Source organism: Balaenoptera borealis (genome assembly GCF_965194805.1).
Source record: "Balaenoptera borealis genome assembly, chromosome: 13".
Classification (NCBI taxonomy): domain Eukaryota; kingdom Metazoa; phylum Chordata; class Mammalia; order Artiodactyla; family Balaenopteridae; genus Balaenoptera; species Balaenoptera borealis.
The window spans coordinates 52191722-52214071 of NC_138870.1; the positions used below are offsets into that span (position 1 = coordinate 52191722).

The following is a 22350-nucleotide window of genomic DNA, read 5'->3' on the forward strand; positions in this document are numbered from 1 at the left end:
TTTGTTTGTTTTTTTTGGCCGCACCATGTGGCATGTGGGAATCTTAGTTCCCTGACCAGGGATTGAACCCGTGCCTCCTGCACTGGGGGTGCAGAGTCTTAACCACTGGACCACCAGGGACGTCCCTCATGTGTGTTTTTTGAATGTAGGAAATAACTGTTTTTCTTTTAAAAGACAACTTTAGTATTTTAGTTAGCATACTCTTTCAACAGCAAGATTCCATGAGTTTTTTAAATCGCTATTTCATTGTTATATGTGTTCTAAATCAGGCTTACATTTTACATGGTTAAGATCCAAATGCCAGCTTATGAATTGCCTGAAACATATAGTCCACAAAAGTGTATTACTAAGAGTATACAGAACAGGTTACAAAATTGCAATTTTAAGAAACAAGAGTTAATGAAACTGAATATGTAGAATATATGCAAATTTTTAATGCCTTGAATTTACTTCAAGGTGTGTTTTCTATATTATAGTTTTCCTGTGGAAATTTAGATATTAACTTGTTGAGACGATCACATATTTCTTTTGTTAATTTAATTATTTTGGTTAGTTTTTCTTCTTTGCACAGACTTGCCCCTAGTAAAAACTAGAAGAAAGCCTTCTCTTTTAGACTGAAACATATGAAAAAAGATTCTGGGATGTTTTAAAATAAAGTATAGCTCACCTTAGCCTGTACTTTTCATTTATTAGAGGTGTTTTTTGTCTACCCTGACCATGCTGCAGTAGGAAACTTCAGTCTGATTCTCACACACGTGGCTCTATCGTTTATATATTAAAAGATTTTATAATTTTATAATGTAAATAAAGACAAATTTCAAAGTCCCAAACAAATTATGTGTAATTATGTATACTCTGTAATTTGGGATTACCTTTGCCACTGTTCCTCAGTATTTGCATAATAATAGCTGACTGAGATCATACATCAGTATGTTTAACAACAACTATAACCATTTATTCAGCATCTGTTTTTTGCACAGTACTTTTACAAGCTACAAATAGAAAAGAAATAGAAAATGTGCCCTAAACTCAAGGAACTTATATTGCATCTAGTTTTTTATACTTAAAGTCATAGAACCAATGATTTTCCTTGTAGTGTTTTACCTTCTTTCTTTCTGACCGTCATTGCTGACTTCTTATGTTTAAAGTCTCTTTATCTCCCTTGACCAGCTTTGGAATCAAAATGCAAATACCTCTTCACCTTGTCTACTGTGTCCTTTAAGTCATCGCAGAGTTACTTTAGTTTCTTAGTATATACAGCTAATCTTCTAAAGCTATTTTAACTTCAAGGTTAAGGAAAAACACTCCTTTATTGTGTCTTATTTGCAGGTGTTAGTGATAGAACAGAAGAATGAAGACGGAACATGGCCAAGGGGTCCTTCTACTCCTAAGTAAGTGCTCCCACTTTTTATGGCTCAATGCATGATTTTGAAGCTTTGATTTCAGATAGTAAAATCCAGAATGATAGAAGAACCTAATTGTATATTGCAAATATATATAACTTCTTTATATTTTAATATTTTATTCTCATATAGAAGTTATCTAAGTTTGCTCTTAAATGAATATGCTGTAATTTAAAAGCCTTCCAATTCTAATCTCTTTTAGAATAAGGTACAGTATAAATACGTTATAAATGTAATGGTGCATTGTCTAATACAATCAAATCACTATTAAACATTTTGTTTAATATTTTTCAAGCATTTTGCGGTATTTTTAAAAGTGTCTGTTAAAAGAATGCTCTTTATCAAAATGAATCTGATGTGAAAGCAACAGATATTTTAAATCTAATCGTGAAAGCAATATTTTATTTATTTAGATACATGTGTTAGAATATAACAGCACAAGTAGAGATAAAGGAGTATAAGAATTGCTTTTGATGGTAAATGAGTGATTAGAAACCTTTTAAACTTTTTTTTTAATTGTGGTAAGAAAATATAACTTGATATCTGCCCTCTTAACAAAGTTTTAGATGTGTGCACTTACAGTATTGTTAACTGTAGGCACATTGTTGTACAGCAAATCTCTAGAATTTATTCATCTTGTATAACAAACTTTATTCCTGTTGAAGAGTAATTCCTCATTTCTCCCTTCCCCCAGCCCCTGGGAACCACCATTCTACTCTCTGTTTCTATGAGTTTGGCTAGTTTACATAGCCTCATATAAGTGGAATCATACAGTGTTTGTCTGTGATTGGCTTACTTTACCAAGCATACTGTCCCTTAGGTTCATCAATGTTATCACATGTGGCATGATTTCCTTGCTTTTTTAAGGCTGAATAAAATTCCATTGTATGTATGTACCATATTTTCTTTATCCATTTATCTGTCAATAGACATTTAGGTTGTTTTCATTATCTGGGCTATTGTAAATTATACTGCAGTGAACTTGGGAGTGCAGATGTCTCTTCAAGATACTAATTTCATTTCCTTTGGATATATACCCAGAAATGAGATTTCTGAATCATGTGTTAGTTCTATTTCTAATTTTTTGAGGAACTTCCATACTGTTTTTCATAGCAGCTGCACCATCTTACATTTCCAACGACAGTATGCAAGGGTTCCAATTTCCCCACATTCTTGCTAGTACTTGTTATCTTTTGGTCTTTTGATAATAGGCATCCTAACAGGTGTGAGGTGGTATCTCATTGTGGTTTGATTTGCATTTCCCCAATGATTTCTGATTTTGAACATCTTTTTAATATACCTATTACCTGTGTGTATGCCTTCTTTGGAGAAGTGTCTATTCAAGGAAGTCTCAGGCCCATTTTTTAATCTGGTTATTTGGGAGTTTTGCTGTTGAATTGTAATGAGTTTCTTATATATTTGGATATTAACCCCTTACCAGATATGTGGTTTAAAGATTTAAAAATAAGACCTGATACGGGGAGGGGGAAGGGTAAGCTGGGACAAAGTGAGAGAGTGGCATGGACATATATACACTACCAAACGTAAAATAGATAGCTAGTGGGAAGCAGCCGCATAGCACAGGGAGATCAGCTCGGTGCTTTGTGACCGCCTACAGGAGTGGGATGGGGGGTGGGATAAGGAGGGTGGGAGGGAAGGAGATGCAAGAGGGAAGAGATATGGGCACGTATGTATATGTATAACTGATTCACCCTGTTATAAAGCAGAAACTAACGCACCATTGTAAAGCAATTCTACTCCAATAAAGATGTTAAAAAAAAAAAAACAAAACCTGAATCTGTACATCTAGAAGAAATCTTAGGGGGAAAGCTTCATGACATTGGTCTAGGCAGTGATTTCATGAATATGACACCAAAAGCACAAGCAACAAAAGCAATTATAGACAAAAGGGACTACATCAGACTAAAAAGTTTCCGCAAAGTAAAGGAAGCAATCAACAGAGTGAAAAGGCAACATGCCGAATGGGAGGAAATATTTTTAAGGGTTTTAGGATTATCAGAAACACTTAGGGCTAGTTGTATTTCAATATTTGGACATTCTAAACCTCTGAGAAGTAATATGGTACATGTGCCACCTAATATTTTACTATTTTTGTAGAGTCCAGGGGGACTCTTATAGTTAAGCACATTAATATTCAGTAAGTATCCACACTAAGTAAGATAAGGAAGGAGTGTAAATAGCATCATTTCAGTTCAGGTTAGATTGTCCTGAAGTGAATTATGAAAAATTTTTTAAGTTTTCAGAGCTTTTGGAATTTCAAATTTTCTGATAAGAGATTGTGAATTTGTGTTTTGAAATCCTTAAAATAATGATTCTTAAATAAATAAATAATTTAGTAATTGCTAACCTAGCTAATAAACTAAATTGCCAAGTGATAGTTTATTAGAATACAAAAAAAAAATTTAATCAGTATCTAGTGTATGAAAAGACTCAAAAAACTAAGAATAAAAGGGAATTCTCCTAACTTGTTAAAGCCTATAAACCCAAAATCTGTAGCAAACATTTAATTGAGAAATTTTGAACACAAACCAAATAAGATTAGCATTTTAAAAAGAAATAAAATTCACTATTTGCATATGATGCAATCTACATAAAATCCAAAAACAATCAGCAGACTACTAGAACTAAGAGAATTCAGCAACATTTTCTAATACAAGATTAATTTGTAAAAATTAATAGGTGTTTTCCATACCCATAGGTAAGCATTCTTTTTTATGAAGAACCAGATAAGTATTTTTAGCTTTATGGGCCATAGGGTCTCTGACTCAACTATAACTACTGATATAGCAGTAGGCATTGTGTAAACAAATGCGTGTGGCTGCATTCCAGTAAAACTTTATTTAAAAAAACATGGATTTGTCTTGTGAGCCATAGATTCCTGACCCTGCTATATAAGATTAGTAACCCACTTAGAAAATAGCATAACAAAGAATAACTTAATTAGGAATGCATAAAACCTTCATGGAAAAAAATTCTAACTTCATTAAAGACAAAAGATTATCGTGTACTATATGGCTTAACCTAGCCTGTTTCTCTAATTTTATCATGTCAGTGCCTCCTATTCAAAATTCTGTCCTGGGGCTTCCCTATTGGTGCAGTGGTTAAGAATCTGCCTGCCAATGCAGGGGACACAGGTTCGAGCCCTGGTCCGGGAAGATCCCACATGCCACGGAGCAGCTAAACCCGTGCACCACAACTACTGAACCTGCGCTCTAGAGCCTGCGAGCCACAGCTGCTGAGCCCGCGTGCCACACTACTGAAGCCCTCACGCCTAGAGCCTGTGCTCCGCAACAAGAGAAGCCACTGCAATGAGAAGCCTGCGCACCGCAACGAAGAGTAGCCCCCGCTCGCCACAACTAGAGAAAGCCTGCACGCAGCAACGAAGACCCATATCAGCCGAAAAGAAATAAATAAAATAAATTTTTAAAAAACCAGAAACAAAAACAAAATTCTATCCTGACCTTTTTTTTTCTGTTTGTGTGTGTGAGAAACTTCAGAAACTCATTCTAAAATTAGCATATTCCAATAAAGATCCAGGATTAGCTAAGTCAGTTTTGACAAAGAGGAGGAAGGGAAGTGTTTACCTACTAGATAGTAAGAATTACTGCAAAACTATGGTAATAAAAACACTATGATGCTAACAAAAGAAAGGCAAATAGACTGGAATAAACTAGTGAGCTAAGAAAAACTCCTGTGTGTATGGTAAGTGGCACTGCTAGGCAGTGAAAAACAGGTTGCTTAAAGCAGATAGGCGCTTAGGTTTTATTAGGAGTACTAACTATTTGGAGAAAAGAAAGCAGAATCACTGCCTTACACACTACATACAAAGACTCCAGAAGGACTAAAGACTCAAATAAGAAATGTAAAACTTTAAAGCTAATAAGATATTTTGGAGAATATCTGTGACTTAGGGATCACAGAACATAGTGTGAAAATTAATGTTTGATTGCATTAAATTAAGTATTTTTGTTAAAGGAACCATATACAAAGTTAATAGTCAAATGTCGGTTTTAGAAAATCTAAAACCTATAAGAGAATAATACCTACAGTGTACAAAGAACTGCTGTGAATTAACAGAAACAAAGCAAACAAGCTTTTAAAAAATAAAAGATATAAATAGTTTAAAGAAGGGGAAGCCCAAGTGCTGACAGGTAGCTGAGGAGATATACAAACTCACTAGTAATCAGAAAAATTAAAGCATGAGATACAACCTAATAGCCATCAGAATGACAAAAACTTAAAAGGGTGCTAATAAAAAGTGTTTGGAGGGTTGTAGGAGAAGTCTTATGTACTGATGGTGGGAGTACAAACTAGTACCATGCTATATATCAGTGTTTAATTAAATCAGGAATGCTTAATCCCTCTGACTCATCACTCAGCGGAATTTTTCACACAGGTCCCTGAATATACAGTCTTTGTAGCTGCGTTGTTTGTGATAGTGGGGATGTGAAGACAGCCTAGCTAAGTATCTATCTCTGGTAGAGTGAATAAGAAAAATGATGGTGATATACTGTGGAATGCCAGTGCAGCAGATAGAAGTAACAGTGGTGAGATCTTTAAAACTGGATAAAGTTTAAAACAGAGTTGAGAGAAAAAATAAAAACAAAATGAGATTTAACTCAGTACCATTTAGGTAAACTTAGAACATACTATGTAAAATGATAATATTCAAGAACATTGAGAAAACACCTGTAGTGGAGGAAAATAGTACAGATAAAAAACGTTTGAGGAATTAACATTTACTTTTATTTATATGTATATAATTGAAGTAAGGATACAAATTCTTTTTTTTGGGTAAATGGCAGCTTTAAAAAAAGTAGAATTCTGTGTGCTCATTGAAGTTACATTACAAGCAGATGTAACTTAGACAAATTCAACTCCAGCCAAAGGCATGTAATTTTAAGTTCCTCAAGAAAGAAACCTCAGGTTATTAAGATACAGAACAGCCTGTTTTATATGCTTAGAATTGTCATTATATCTGTCAGGAGACAACCCCTCGTCCTCAACATGGTATGAAGATGCTAGTTCTAATAAACATCACTAACCTGGGGTCTGTCCAGTGCTCATACTGCTTAGCACATAACTGTTTCCTACCTAGAGTGTCAAAAGCCAAGGAAAAATCATTAAAAGCTATAATATGGTGATAGAAGGAAGAATCACCTGTTGAGTTTGTTAAAACACTTGTTTCCTAAGCCCCATCCCCTAAATTTCTGATTCGGTAGATCTGGGTAGGGCTTATGAATTTGCAGTTCTACTAAGCTCACAGGTGATTCTAATGCTGTTGGTCTAAGTATCACACTGAGAAATTCTGTAGATAACGTTTCTTAATTATGTGAACCCCCATAGGCAGCAGCTTCCAGAGTCCTCCCCCAGACCAGCAGAATATAAATCTTTATGAGGGGACTCAGGAATCTGAATTTTATGAACAAGAAAATATAAGAACACCACTACAGTAGGCATATGTTCACTAAGAGAAAGCGTGTTAGTATCTAAGTGTCTGACTTTTCTATACCACTGAAAACAAAGAAATTAATTGCTCTGAAGGCTCTAAAATCATACTAGGCCCGTTTTGTTTTTTGTTTTTTGTTTTTTTTGGCTGCGTGCGGTCTTCCCTGCGATGCGCAGGCTTCTCGTTGCGGAGCACGGGCTCTAGGCATGTGGGCTTCAGTAGTTGCAGCACACGGGCTCAGTAGCTGTGGCTGGCAGGCTCTAGAGCTCAGGCTCAGTAGTTGTGGTGCACGGGCTTAGTTGCTCCGCGGCATGTGGGATCTTCCCGGACCAGGGCTCGAACCCGTGTCCCCTGCATTGACAGGCGGCTTTTTAACCACTGCACCACCAGGGAAGTCCCTAGGCCCATTTTTATCAGAATGGAGACCATATAGCCTCATCTGAAGAAATGCTAAATATTAAAAAAAAAGTTAGGCGTAAAATATAATTTTTCATCTTTATATTCATGCTGCATTTTAAAAATATTAAAATGCTTAGTTTTTTCAGAACGTGCATTTCTAATCTAGTTCTTAAGCATCTCATTTCTTAAAACCTCTCAAAAACGTGATATTTTCTAATGATACCTTAGAAAAGCTTAAACCACTCTAACTTTTTTTCTATTCTGTTAAATTTGACTATCTTCCAAAGATGTTGGCATTGGGTAGATAGTCTGATTATTCAATTGGAGATGTGTGACTAGTTACATTTTGTATTTTTTTTAAATTATTTTAAAGTAGAATAATTGTAGAATCCTGGGTGTTCCTGAAGAGAGGAGAAACGTAATCAATAGATTATCCCTTACTTTCCAGAAAATTTGTTTAATGTTAACACCTTATTCCTCAGTTAGAAGCAGTACAACTTTATTAATTGACTAAATTGTACTATGAATTTTTTTCTGTATGGTTTCATTTAGGTATAACTATCTTGAAGAATGCCTTTGAGATTACTAACATTATGGAAATAAAAAGGTCCAAATTTTGCTGTTTTCCTGAAATAAGTAAAAATTCTTATGAGGGTAACATGAGAAGTTGATTTAATTCAGACATTTTCATTAATTGCTCAAGAATATTGACAAGAGACATGTGATTAAAAATCTGGTGGAAAAAGATAAGGGTCATTGATAACTGAAGAGGCAGTTTTCATGAGCTAGAAAATATTCAGAGAAGAATCCAAAGTCAAAGTAAGGCATGAGAGGCTAAAAAAAAACTAGAAAACTAAGCCAGTAGTTCTTAACTCATATGTTGTTCCCCCTGCCGTCTGTGTTGTTCTGATTAACAGAATTCCAAATTGGTGACTGAAGCACTAAGTATAAACTTAATCTAGTGGCATATTAGTATTTTTACAGCACTCTGTCCCTGAGTGCTCTGCTTGGAGAGAGGAAGCACTTTATAAATAAAACCACTGGGGCTTCCCTGGTGGCGCAGTGGTTGAGAATCTGCCTGCTAATGCAGGGGACACGGGTTCGAGCCCTGGTCTGGGAAGATCCCACATGCCGCAGAGCAACTAGGCCCGTGCACCACAACTACTGAGCCTGCGCGTCTGGAGCCTGTGCTCCGCAACGAAAGGCCACGATAGTGAGGCCCGCGCACTGCGATGAAGTGTAGCCCCCACTTGCCGCAGCTAGAGGAAGCCCTCGCACAGAAACGAAGACCCAACACAGCCAAAAATAAATAAATAAATAAATAATAATTAAAAAAAAAAAACATTGCATACTATTTTTCAGTTAGGATAAATAATAAACATCTAGGTGACTGCAATATTCTGTTTTTGTTTTTTTTACACCAGCTGTTTTGCTATTGTACCTGTTGAAATACAGGTAGAAAAACTTAGCATATACTTCTTTAGAATTTTTTAAAGAGTTATTAAGCCCAATTTGCATATATAGTAATTGCACGGTTAACTGTATAAATGGATTCAGAAATGGTGGCTAGACCTATTAGATTGAAAATTCATATTAGGAAACTCTTGTCAGATAAAGTGTTTTCATTTTAACAATAAACTGTACAGAGACTCTTTAAGTATTTATAAGCATGATAGTCTCTGCTTATTTGAAACATTAATAGATTTGGTTATGACAGTTTTATTTTGATACTAAAAGAATAGTGGTTATTATAGTTCACAGAAAGTGCATTCTTAAAGTTTCTATGAAAGTATACAAATCTGTTACCAATTTTAACCTTGTTCAAATACTGGAAATGGGGGATTGAGTGATGAGTGATTTTGGATGTAGGGGTCGAGAGGATGGCTCAAGAGCCAGTTTTTCATTTCTTGTCATTCATGCATGTTCATATATTTTAAATTAATAACATGTCTTCAATTTGAAATGCAACCTGTGAGCCATAAATCTAGGGTAACATTCTAAAACCTGCAATTTCTTGTCATTTTTAAAGACATTTTGAGTCTTTATAAATTTTCTTTCATGCTTCATCTCATTTTATCTTATTATTGGTCTCATTAAGAAAAAGACATAGAACACGACATTGTAAATCAACTATACTCCAATAAAAATTTTTTAAAAAGAAAAACACATAGAATGACTTTTTCTGAGACTCTAAAGTTTGAGGTAATGGAACAGCCAAACAGAACTGCCTAGGATGAAGTTAAATATAGGGAGCCAAAGCTTGGAGAGTAATGAGAACTGCAGGTATGGAGTTACATTCCTAGAAGTGAGAAATATTAGGTGTATGTGAATTATCTAATTAAAAATGTAAAGAACTGTATACTAAACCTTAAAGGGTATCCCTAAGTAATGATATAAAACAAAGATCAAATAGAAGGAATAATCGTGTAGTTTCAGGAAAACTTGGATTCTGTTTTGTCATAGAGGCCAAAGGAAAAAAGAGCTTCTAGAAGAAAGGGAATGGTAAGCAGTGCTAAATGATGCAGAAAATGGGGGAAGACAGAAGAGATTCGGTGTATTTGACAAATGGGGTCAGCATGATGAGAATGACAAATAGTAGGAAAAGAGGGGATGAATACCTAGTCAGAAAATGGAACACCTGGTATAGATCATTTATCATGTAATGTGCTGAAAGAAGAAAGATAACTAAGGTGTACTTGGTTGGAAAGGCAGGATTCCTGGAGAGAAAAAGAAACTATATATAAATCTGTTTGTTATTTAAATATACACATCCTTTCCTGGGTGTTTGTCACCTAACGATGAAGGCAGCATAATGGTAGAATGAAGTTCTTGTGTACTGCTATTTACCGATAAACTGGTTTTTTCTGGTTATTTTATTTTGGTGGTCCAAACTCCAAATCTTTTTTGGAAAAGCTTGTGCTTGTACATAAATACACACTTCCCATAACTCTGTACTTTGAGGTTCCTCAATTTAATATTCATTAAGATCTTGAGTGTGTATGCAGATTTTCCTTTGAAATGCTGAAAATGCACATCGATTAAATAAATCTTTCCTTCATGTAAACACTGTTACCTACTTTCTTTTGTGGTAAGATAATGTATAACCTAGTACTATGTCTCCAAGTTTTACCAAAGAGAGCATGGTCACAGTCAAGCTTCTTAGTGTTAGCTTCAATATTTAAAAGCCATATCCAAATTTAATTGAAATTAAGACATTTACATAGTATATTTCATGCACAAATGAATGTAACTTAAGTATTCAGTTCTCATATAGATGCTTGATTCAGAGGTACTCACAAATAATTATTGGTTATTTTATTTCTTCCTTTCTCCCCTGGTTTGTTCTAAAAAGGATTTGAGCAATTTACAGTAACACATGTAAGTCAAAGTTAACTATATGAATAGATACAAAAGTCAGGACAAATGGAAAATAAACAATTGTCATAGTAAGATGAAACCGGAGAAGTTAGCTGGTAGGGAGCAGTAAGGGCTTTTGAAGTTACTAAAATTAATCTGCATATGTATGAACTTATTTTGGATCCTGATTCAAACTACCCAGTTTTTGAGACAATTGGGGAAAAAATGTGAACATGAACTGACTATTAGATTGGGACAGACAGTAGTATCAAAAAAGATTTCTTACCTGCTAGGGATGCATACTGTAGTGTTTACAGGTGAAATTATAAATGTCTGGGATTTGCTTTAAAATTGTCCAGCAAAAACATGAAGGAATGTGGAGGCCAAGGGGATTATAAATAAACCAAGAGTGGTAGAATGTTAATCATTTTTGAAGCTGAATGACTGATATTGGGTACATGACGACTTGTGTATGTTTGGAGATATCTGTAATAACACAGCAAAAATAAAAATGGGTTGCAGTTTTGGTGTTGAGATTGATAATGGCTAAAGAAAGGTAACTAATTTTATTTTTTTTAAGTGGAATGTTTTGTCAAATACCATATAGAGCAGTCAAAATGAGGAACAAAAATCAGGTTATGAGAAACACTTTATATATAAATTTCCTTAAATTGTCTTTTGTTTAAGTATTTAACACCCTGCCTGACATAGAGGAGACACATAGCAAATGCTTGTTGAACTGAAATAATCTGCATCTTACAAGAGTAAAAGTGCTTAATTTTTCAAGAGATTTAAATTTCTCTTTTTCTCTAAGAACTTACCCTAGGATGATTGTTAGAAATGGGGAAAGTTTAAGGTCGGTCTTGTTTTTCTTAATAAGATAATTTTTGTTTTATAATGTTAAAATTTACAGATTCGGGTTGTTTTAGATCAGGTTTGAAAATAACTATAAAAAGTTTTAAATAACTACTTTTGTTATGTCAGCATTCAGACTTAATTTCTCTATATTTTGATTGCTCAGTATGGTATTAGATTTCCACGTATGTAGACTATTTAGATAACTTACAAAGAATAAGCTGTATTTTTCTGTTCAAGTAAGAAGTTCAGTTTAGCCTTGAATTGCAGGCTTTTAGTTGAAACATTGGGAATAGGGAAATTAAAATACTGCATTCAGTTGTCAGGGATGAAGTTTAATTTTCTCTCTTCATGAAATCATTTCAGCTAAACTCATGTTTTACCTTCTTCTGTCTTGTTAAGAAACGATTCACTGAGTTATATTACACTTAGCCCAAACTAGCCAAAATTAGTTTAACGCTAGATAAATGGCTTAATATCTAGTTTATGTATAATATTCTAAGCATTTTTTTCACTCGTCTCTTCAGAAAGCTACTAGTGCGAAGTTGCTAATAAACAGTGTAATTTCCAAGTTATATCAAAGAAAGAGTTAAGGAGCTCAGGTTATAATCCACAGATTGACTAGTCAACCCCTACATTAACTCCACAAATGTTAGCTAGGTTGGGCTATGTGTAATCTCGGTCAGAAGTTGGAATCACAGTAGATGAGTGATCTAACTATTAACCATGTCTGTAACAGGAGGTAGAAAGTGTTACCATAACTTTCTATTTAGCTGTGGATCACCACATCCATCCTGCTCTCTCTGATCTCCATGCTCTTTAAGAACAATCTCTCTACCAATAGTATTTATCTCAGTGTTTCCTAGACCTCGTTTTTCCTTCATTATCTCCTCTCTCCTATACATATAAATGCCTAGCATACTGCCACACGTATAGTAGACACGCAGTTAACACTAGTTCGTGCCTTTGTTTCTTTTCCAGTATCATCTTCCTTGCTAACCTATAGATATAAACAAATCTCTCCCATCTTTTAAAACAAGACCATCAACTTCCTCTGAATACCATTTAGTTTTTCTTCTGATAGCCAACTTCTTTAAAAAGGCAGTGCTTACCATTCCTTACCACATATTCAGAATTTAACAAAGTCCTTATTTAACTTTTTTTAAACCTAGTTTATTTGACCTCTCTTTAATACTTCTTTTTGATAACTGTCTTCTAGAGAAATTCTCTTATTTTGAATCCATGATACCACAGTTTTTCACGGCTACCTCCTTGGCACTATGCAGTTTTACCTACCATTGTTTTTGTACAGTGAGGGAGGTCAGATAGTAAATAACACATTTGTGTTTTTATGAAAATAGTTTTGATCATGGACAGGTACCCTGAAAGGATCTTGTATCCCCCTCAGTGTCCATGGACTGTACTTTGAGAACTGCTTCCTAAACCTCCAAGACATGTTGCCCTTGCCCATTCCACTGTCTTAGTCCCAGCCTTTATTACTTCTCACCTTTGTTGTTTTTATAGTCTCCTAAATGCTTTTCCAATCTTCAGTCTCTTTCTCTTCCTCAAGAGTTACCTTTCTAGGGGGCTTCCCTGGTGGCGCAGTGGTTGAGAATCTGCCTGCCAATGCAGGGGACACGGGTTCAAGCCCTGGTCTGGGAAGATCCCACATGCCGCGGAGCAACTAGGCCCGTGAGCCACAATTACTGAGCCTGCGCGTCTGGAGCCTGTGCTCCACAACAAGAGAGGCCGCGATAGTGAGAGGCCCGCGCACGGCGATGAAGAGTGGCCCCCACTTGCTGCAATTAGAGAAAGCCGTCGCACAGAAACGAAGACCCAACACAGCCATAGATAGATAGATAGATAGACAGACAGACAGACAGACAAACCCAACAAGGTTCTACTGTATAGCACAGGGAACTATAGTCAATATCCTATAATACACCATAATGGAAAAGAATCTGAAAAAGAATATATATATATATATATGAAAAAAAAAGATTTACCTTTCTAGAATACAAATCTGATTACGTTGATACTCTTAAAATCTTTCAACATGCCACAGCACAATTGGATAAAATCCAAATTCCTTCAGAGAACATAAAAAGGTTCTTCATTATCATACCTACCTTACTAACCTCTGTTCCTATCATTACACCCTACCCTTTCAGCCAATTCATTGGTAATTCCCTAAACACATCATGCTTTCTATAGCCCCACACATTTTCACATGCTATTCTTTCCACCTGGAGTACTCTCACTTTCCAGTTTCCACCTACCCCTCCAACTGTGCACATCGTTTTAAAATCACTTCATGTTACTACCCACAAAATTTGACTTTCTGTTATAATTTTAAAATTTGTTTTAGGACTTATACTGTTTTATAGTTATTTTGTTTGTATCATTTTCCCCTATTAGAGTGTGAGCTGTTTGAGATCAGGAACTCTCTCTCTCTTTGTACTCCTAGTACTTAACAAGGGCAAGGCATAATGTAATCATTTAATAAATGTTTGAGTGTTTTAATGAATTTCATAGAAAATTCTAATACTGTTCTGGGATAGAGTTGCTAATGAATAGTAAAAAGGCCACAGATGGGCAGAAAAAGGGAAAAAATATATATATATATGCCTCAGCCATATATAATATGTAATAAATGTAATACATATTATAAATAAAATGAAGTAATCTTTATTTTCATAATTTTTGCTATAAGTAAAATTCAAGGGAATATTTCAGTTTCTATCTGTATACCTGAAAAGTTGTAGTGAATTGAATTAAATTGTAGTCAGATCACATTTTGAAAAATAAACCTCCTTAATTGATTATAAGTCAGTCTCGGTGTTTTTAGATTGTTTTCCTAAGTTAGCATTCTTAACGTGAAGGCAGAAAAATGCCAGAATACTTCTATATTAATATTAGTTCTATTAATATCCTAAAATTAGTACCTTAAAATATTAGTATATTAAAATTACCTTTTAAATTTGTTTTCTACATTGTTTTATATTAAAACTTGATTGCTTGTATTTTTTGATTTCAGCTTAGTACAGTTAAATAAAATCTTGTAAGGGTCTTCCATCAGAAAGGCAGCTAAATAGAAGTCCCACTTAATGTAATCTACCTGTATATAACCTGCATCATCAACAACAAAAAAACTCTCCTTTAAAATGAAGAAAAAAATTTTACCAATATTTCATAATATATAAAACTTCAAAAGTTAAATAAAATTTTATATGTAAGAAATTTTATTACCCACCACTTAATTTAGCAAAATCCAAATTACCTGAAAGCAAATTTTGTAGATTACACTTTCCTGCCCAATGACCATTTTGCTGTTCATTAGCACCTGAGTAGAGGAAATAAAATAATTTTTAAACAGTAATCACTTTGGGCCTCACTAATTTAGAATTTATGATGACTGAGATACTGGACTGAAAGCATTAGCCTCTTACAGCCCGTGGCCTAGATGTTGCCTAGTAAATTAAAATTGTATACAAAATTACAAGGGAAATTAAATCTTTTAGAGACTTTTAAGTACTACTTTAAAACAATCATTCCTATATAATGAATTTGTTTACTATAAATCATGCCTGTAAAGCATATTTGTTGATTAAAAGCCATTAGTAATTTAGATTTCTCCAAAAACATTCTGAATTAGTGAGGTGTGTAATAGATAGTGAGATTTATATCTGTTCAGTTTTTTCAGGGATAACCTTGGCCAAAAATTACTTCTTGGGATTATGTTTGGAATTCTCTTTGCTATTTCATCCCTCTTGCCTTACAGTTTTAAAAATTGGTAAAATCTATGATATCTGTGTCTGTGTTGTATATAATTGGAATGCCATAGTACCTACTGAGACACAGTGGATTTCTTTTACATGCTTCCTTTAAAAATTAATATTTTAATTCCATTGATTTAAGGAAATTATTGATTGTAAAATGTTAATAATGGTTACCTGAACTCAGAACTGGGTGGATTGCATTAGTAGATTTATAAGAATAATATCAAGTTTTATATTAAATTTGATAAATTTCCTTTGAAAATAGTTCCCTTATATACTATTATTTTTTATATGAACAAATACATTAGAAATTGAAAACCAAAAGGTATATGGTGATTTTGCTCATAAATCTGTTTTCCAGCATTCATTTACTACATACATTGTCATCTGTAGTTCTTTTCTTTATTTCATAATTAATTTCAAACTTCAGCATTTTTTATCTAATTTAACATTTTCATATTTTTAAAGGTCCCCAGGTGCATCCAATTTTTCAACTTTACCAAAGATCTCTCCTTCATCTCTATCAAATAATTATAACAACATCAACAACAGAAAGTAAGCACTGAATCTTAAAAACTCTTTGTTTAATTGATCGCCCTATTGTGGTTGCAAAAAATCTCTTGTATCTAAAATTTAGGATAAAAGTCTTAATGCATTAAAATTGATTTTCTTTTAAATCACTGGTCAGTTCTTCAAGGAGTAACTTCACAAGAAAGCAAGCAGAGGTATAAACTTCTTGATTTAATATATATACTACAATAATTTACTAAAAGAGAAATAAAACACTTTCAGAATTTCATATTCTAAACACTAATTATTGAAATATATGTACAAGTCTGTTAGAATTCAAATTTTTAGGAACAGTATAAATTTCAGATGTCATTTTAGAACTAGACATGTAATCACAGACAATACATAGTGTTTTTTAAAAGTGTTTATCAGTGATTCTCAACTGGAAAACATATAAATTTTTATGTTTATCAAAAAGACAATTACTTTTTCTGAAAAGGTTTGGAGAAACAATTCCCTTGCTCCATCAGGAATAGTATTCAGAATCTTAGGATTTACAAAAATTACATGAAAATGTGTGCCATATTGCTATAAGAAAAAGGATTCAAAGTCACTTGGGATTCACTATAACGTCTGACATGGATGTATTACCTTGAAAATTGGCATGGTTTTATATAAAAGGATAAAAAGAAAACTTTATTTATAATTACTCCATTCAATTATGGGAAGAATTTTAATCCAGAGATGATTATTGTCCTTTTACTTCTTGGATATATACATTGTAGTTCATGTATTAGGTTTACAGGATTTATGTAGTTAAATATTTACACTACTTGTCCAGTTCATAAATGGCATCTGATTATTCCAAAGGGTAAATTCAAAAGGACTGAAACTATTCGTGAAATAATCTTCTAAAAAGCACCGTTAATTGAATTTATAGGTTTAATTAATGTTCCCTTAAAATTCATATGGAGAGGTGGGGCTTGACAAAATGATTCTAATTTTAACATACATCTGGATTATAAATATATAAGAATAGCCAAAATAACTTTGGAAAGGAAAAACAACGAGAAAGGATTAATCCTACTAAATATCACAACCTGTTATGAAGATATAAGATTTCAAACAGCATAGTACTGACCCAAGAATATACCTCCAGATCAATGGAATAGAAAAGAGAGCCCAGAAACAGACCTTTATATATAAACGAATGTAGTGTGATCAGAAAGTATCCTAGACTAATAGAGAATGGGCAGATTATCCAGGAAATGCTATTGGAAAAATTGGATTGCTATTTCTCTTTAAAACTTTAAATTAAACTAAAATTTTAATTGTCAGCCATATAAAAATTAAAAAGCAAATAAATGGAAAATATTCTTGCTACAAATGACAAAGGAAGGGCAGATATTCTTAGTATATCAAGCTCATAAAAATCACTGAGAAATTTTTTAAGACAACTAGAAAAGTAGGTAAATGATGCAGCTGGGCAATGAAAATAAGAGAATTAAAACAAACATTTTAAATGTTCAAGTTCACTACTAACTAGAGATATGTAAATTAAAAACATAAACAACTCCATCCACTTTCCCCCACCTCAGTCTCATTGGGAAAAGTTAAGTGATGGTATCTGTTCTTGTAAGGATTCTGTTTGAGTGGTTGGAGTATTAGTCCAACTTTCGTAGAAAAGGGTTTGCTATATGTATCAAGAAGATTTAAAACACTAATTCCTTACTTCAGTAGTAACAAGATACGTGCACTGTAGTATAATAGTGAAATACTGAAGACACTGGATATCCAAAATTGCAGTGTAATGTGTTCTCTTCTATTTAAAAATGTATATCCACAGGCAAAAGAGTAAAGGGAAATATCCTCCTATAATCCGGTTTGTATTTTACATGGTATCTTTTAATGTAATTCATCAAAAGTAATTTTCCCATATGAGATAAAATGTTATTTGTGTTTCTACCAATTGCTGATGGCTCCCACATTTACTATAAAAGAATTTGGTTCCAGGTATAACATGTATTTATAGTTAGTTATGCTTTGGAGAGATTTTTTAGTGTTGTATATAGACTGTATTGAACATAGGCTATATTTTGACCAGAGTTGCCATATTAGTATATGTGATCTGGTGCTTCTGTTTTTGTCTTATTTCCCTCTCACAGTAAAAATATGACAGTACAATCTGATCTCAAAACCTCTGACTGCAGAAAATATTAAGAGAGGAACTGGAGTGTTGTCTTAAAAGTTTAGAACATGATTGATTAATGATTCTACTCCTGTGACTAGGTTATGTTTTTAGCTGTTTATATTTGTCTATTTTAGACACTAAAATAGTCCTTTCATATTAGGAAAGTTTAATAGCAAATAGCTACTGGTACGACCTTACTTAAAAGTAAAACTTAACCTTTCTTAGTAAGGAACAAAATTTAAACATTTATAAAATGGAGAGTTGATTTTTTTTTTTACTTTAAAAAACTTGAATTAATGTTATAACAATTATTTCACATAAAATTTATTTCTTGACTTTCTTTTCAACTTGTGGAAATAAGTAGCTGCTTAAGACTTCAGATGGAAATAGCATAATAGTTTCTTTAAAAGTATGTAAAATGGGTAATGACCTTTTAAGATTAAATACGTTTATGAAACTTCATATATGTGGAGATAATACTCCAAGTGTAAAGTACATATTAAAATCAGTAGTTGTGACACAACGTTTATATGGCATTTATTTACAAATTCAAGACTTAAACTGATACATTATTAAGTTATAAAGTTTTCATTTCCAGAAATAAAAATATTTGTTATAAAAGTAATAACAAAGTGTACTTGGAATTATTTCATTGAAGTTTAATAAAGTTTAAGTTTTTATTAAAGACTAATATTATGAAGAATCAGATGCCAGAATATTGTTCATTCACCCTGTGTAGTAGTTTTACTTGTTAATCTGTACAGTATTAATTCTTGCCTCAATTATAATTTAAATACATTTTTAATATGTACCAAAATCTTTCCACTCTCCGCATTTTTCTTCTGTCTTGCTGCATCTGCTTTACTATAATACTTCCTCTAAAAAAATCTCTTTAATGTATTTATTGTCTCAACTCTTGGCATTCCACATCAGGGCACATCTTATTTTTCTGCTAATTCATTTAAAGCTCTTTTATTTGAAATGGAAATGACTCCCTGTAAGAGATTAAAGGATGAAAAGGAACTGGATTTTGGAGACTGCCAGAGACTAGCCATCTGGCTTTTGACAAGTTAGTTGCTGAAAGTATCATTTCATTAACTGCAAAGTGAGCATAATTATAGTTATGAGGATTAAATTATAGATTTATAGTGCTTATAATGTTAAATGTAAATGCTAATTGAAAACTCAGTTTCAGCAACCATCACCCTGATACAAAAACCAGACAGAGATGCTACAAAAAAAGAAAATTACAGACCAATATTACTGATGAATATGGATGCAAAAATCCTCAACAAAATAATAGCAAACAGAATCCAACAACACATTAAAAGGATCATACACCATGATCAAGTGGGATTTATCCCAGGGATGCAAGGATTCTTCAATATACGCAAATCAATCAATGTGATACACCATATTAACAAATTGAAGAATAAAAACCATATGTTCATGTCCATAGATGCAGAAAAAGCTTTTGACAAAATTCAACACCAATTTATGATAAAAACTCTCCAGAAGGTGGGCATAGAGGAAACCTACCTCAACAAAATAAAGGCCATATATGACAAACCCACAGCAAACATCATTCTCAATGGTGAAAAACTGAAAGCATTTCCTCTAAGATCAGGAAAAAGACAAGGATGTCCACTCTCACCACTACTATTCAACATAGTTTTGGAAGTCCTAGCCACGGCAGTCAAAGAAGAAAAAGAAATAAAAGGAATCCAAATTGGAAAAGAAGAGGTTAAAACTGTCACTGTTTGCAGATGACATGATACTATACATAGATAATCCTAAAGATGCCACCAGAAAACTACTAGAGTTAATCAGTGAATTTGGTAAAGTTGCAGGATACAAAATTAATGCACAGAAATCTTGCATTCCTGTACACTAACAACAAAAGATCAGAAAGAAAAATTAAGGAAACACTCCCATTCACCGTTGCAACAAAAAGAATAAAATACCTAGGAATAAACCTACCTATGCAGGTAAAAACCTGTACTCAGAAAATTATAAGACACTGATGAAAGAAATCAAAGATGACACAAACAGATGGAGAGATATACCATGTTCTTGGCTTAGAAGAATCAGTGTTGTGAAAATCACTATACTACCCACAGCAATCTACAGATGCATTGCAATCCCTATCAAACTACCAATGGCATTTTTTACGGAACTAGAACAAAAGATCTTAAAATTTGTATGGAGACACAAAAGACCCCAAATAGCCAAAGCAAATCCTGAGGGGAAAAAAAACAGAGCTGGAGGAATCAGGCTCCCTGACTTCAGACTATACTACAAAGCTACAATAATCAAGACAGTATGGTACTGGCACAGAAACAGAAATATAGATCAGTGGAACAGGATAGAAAGCCCAGAGATAAACCCATGCACATATGGTCACCTTATCTTTGATAAAGGAGGCAAGGATATACAGTGGAGAAAAGGCAGTCTCTTCAATAAGTGGTGCTGGGAAAACTGGACAGCTACATGTAAATGAATGAAATTAGAACCTCCCTAATACCATACACAAAAATAAACTCAAAATGGATTAAAGACCTAAATGTAAGACCAGACACTATAAAACTCTTAGAGGAAAACATAGGAGGAACACTCTTTGACATAAATCACAGCAAGATCTTTTTTGACCCACCTCCTAGAGTAATGGAAATAAAAACAAAAATAAACAAATGGGACCTAATGAAACTTAAAAGCTTTTTGCCCAGCAAAGGGAACTATAAGCAAGAGGAAAAGACAACCCTCAGGATGGGAGAAAATATTTGCAAACAAATCAATGGACAAAGGATTAAGCTCCAAAATATACAAGCAGTTCATGCAGCTCAATATCAAAAAACAAACAACCCAATCAAAAAAATGGGCAGAAGACCTAAATAGACATCTCTCCAAAGGAGACATTCACATGGCCAAGAGGCACATGAAAAGCTGCTCAACATCACTAATTACTAGAGAAATGCAAATCAAAACTACAATGACGTATCACCTCATACTGGTTAGAATGGGCATCAGAAAATCTACAAACAATAAGTGCTGGAGAGGGTGTGGAGAAAAGGGAACCCTCTTGCACTGTTGGGAATGTAAATTTATACAGCCACTATGGAGAACAGTATGGAGGTTCCTTCAAAAACTAAAAATAGAATTACCATATGACCCAGCAATCCCACTACTGGGCATATACCCAGAGAAAACCATAATTCAAAAAGATACATGCACCCCAATGTTCATTGCAGCACTATTTACAATAGCCAGGTCATGAAAGCAACCTAAATGCCCATCAACAGATGAGTGGATAAAGAAGATGTGGTACATATGTACAATGGAGTATTACTCAGCCATAAAAAGGAACGAAATTGGGTCATTTGTTCAGATGTGGATGGACCTAGAGACTGTGATACAGAGTGAAGTAAGTCAGAAAGAGAAAAACAAATATCGTATATTAACGCATATGTGTGGAATCGAGAAAAATGGTACAGATGAACCAGTTTGCAAGGCAGAAATAGACACACAGACGTAGAGAACAAATGTATGGACAACAAGGGGGGAAAGTGGAGAGGGGGGTGGGATGAACTGGGAGATTGGGATTGACATATATACACTAATATGTATAAAATAGATAACTAATAAGAACTTGCTGTATAAAAAATAAATAAAATTAAATTTTAAAAAGTCAGTTTCCAATATTTATAGAAAGATAAGGGCTTGATTTTACTAAAAAATGTTATATTTTTAAATGTATATTCATTTAAGATGAATTAATCTAGCATAGCATTAAAATTCCCATTAAGATTACTGGCAAATTTATTTGTTTTTGCAAAGTGACATAACCTTATGGGATAAGGACTAGCTTACAACCTTTAGAAAAAAAAAATAGCAGCAGTAGTCATGAAAGATATAGAGGCTGTCTTTCGGGTTTAGGTTTCCATGTACTTTGTCGAAGTGTTTAAAGAGCTGTTGGTTTTGCTATTTTCCCCGACAGAGTTTATTTGATATAAAGAACACATAAGATGTGGATTATAAGTGACCAATGAAGATAGTATTAAAATATTTTTAATTTGTTAGTTTTCTTTATTTTCATTGAGCATGTAGACTACCATCTTAATCTTTGGCCAAGGTTTATACTTATCCTGTCACTTAAACTAAAATGTAGATATCCTTTAAGGATTCAGATCACTTGCGTGGGTGTTGGTGTGGGTGTGGGTGTGTGTGTATGCATGAGCATGTATTTGGGCATACTTTCCCTTTGTACTCTGACTTAAGTTTTATTATAATTTTACAGCTGATATATATGGGTTTTTTTTAACATGTTGAAAATGTAGGCCTTGCATTTTTGTAATATATAGCAGACCTTGATTTTAAGCACTTCTTAAA

At 33.6% G+C, this 22350-nt stretch overlaps 1 protein-coding gene across 9 annotated transcripts in view; it reads left to right on the forward strand.

Annotated features, from left to right (window-relative positions):
• The window catches only part of USP15 (ubiquitin specific peptidase 15), a 122363-nt gene that overhangs the window by 48426 nt on the left and 51587 nt on the right, over positions 1-22350 (forward strand). For 6 of the 9 annotated variants that reach the window (XR_014233484.1, XM_082351212.1, XM_082351205.1 and 3 more), the window contains 2 exons: positions 1330-1391; positions 15732-15818. Coding sequence is in view for 8 of the 9 variants with exons in the window: in XM_082351212.1 (XP_082207338.1) it covers positions 1330-1391; positions 15732-15818 (149 nt within the window). In the remaining variant the exon portion in view is untranslated. Of the gene's footprint in view, positions 1-1329; positions 1392-2097; positions 2305-4476; positions 7154-15731; positions 15819-22350 lie in introns of those variants that run through there. The other 3 variants (XM_082351213.1, XM_082351206.1, XM_082351207.1) reach the window with 3 other exon arrangements.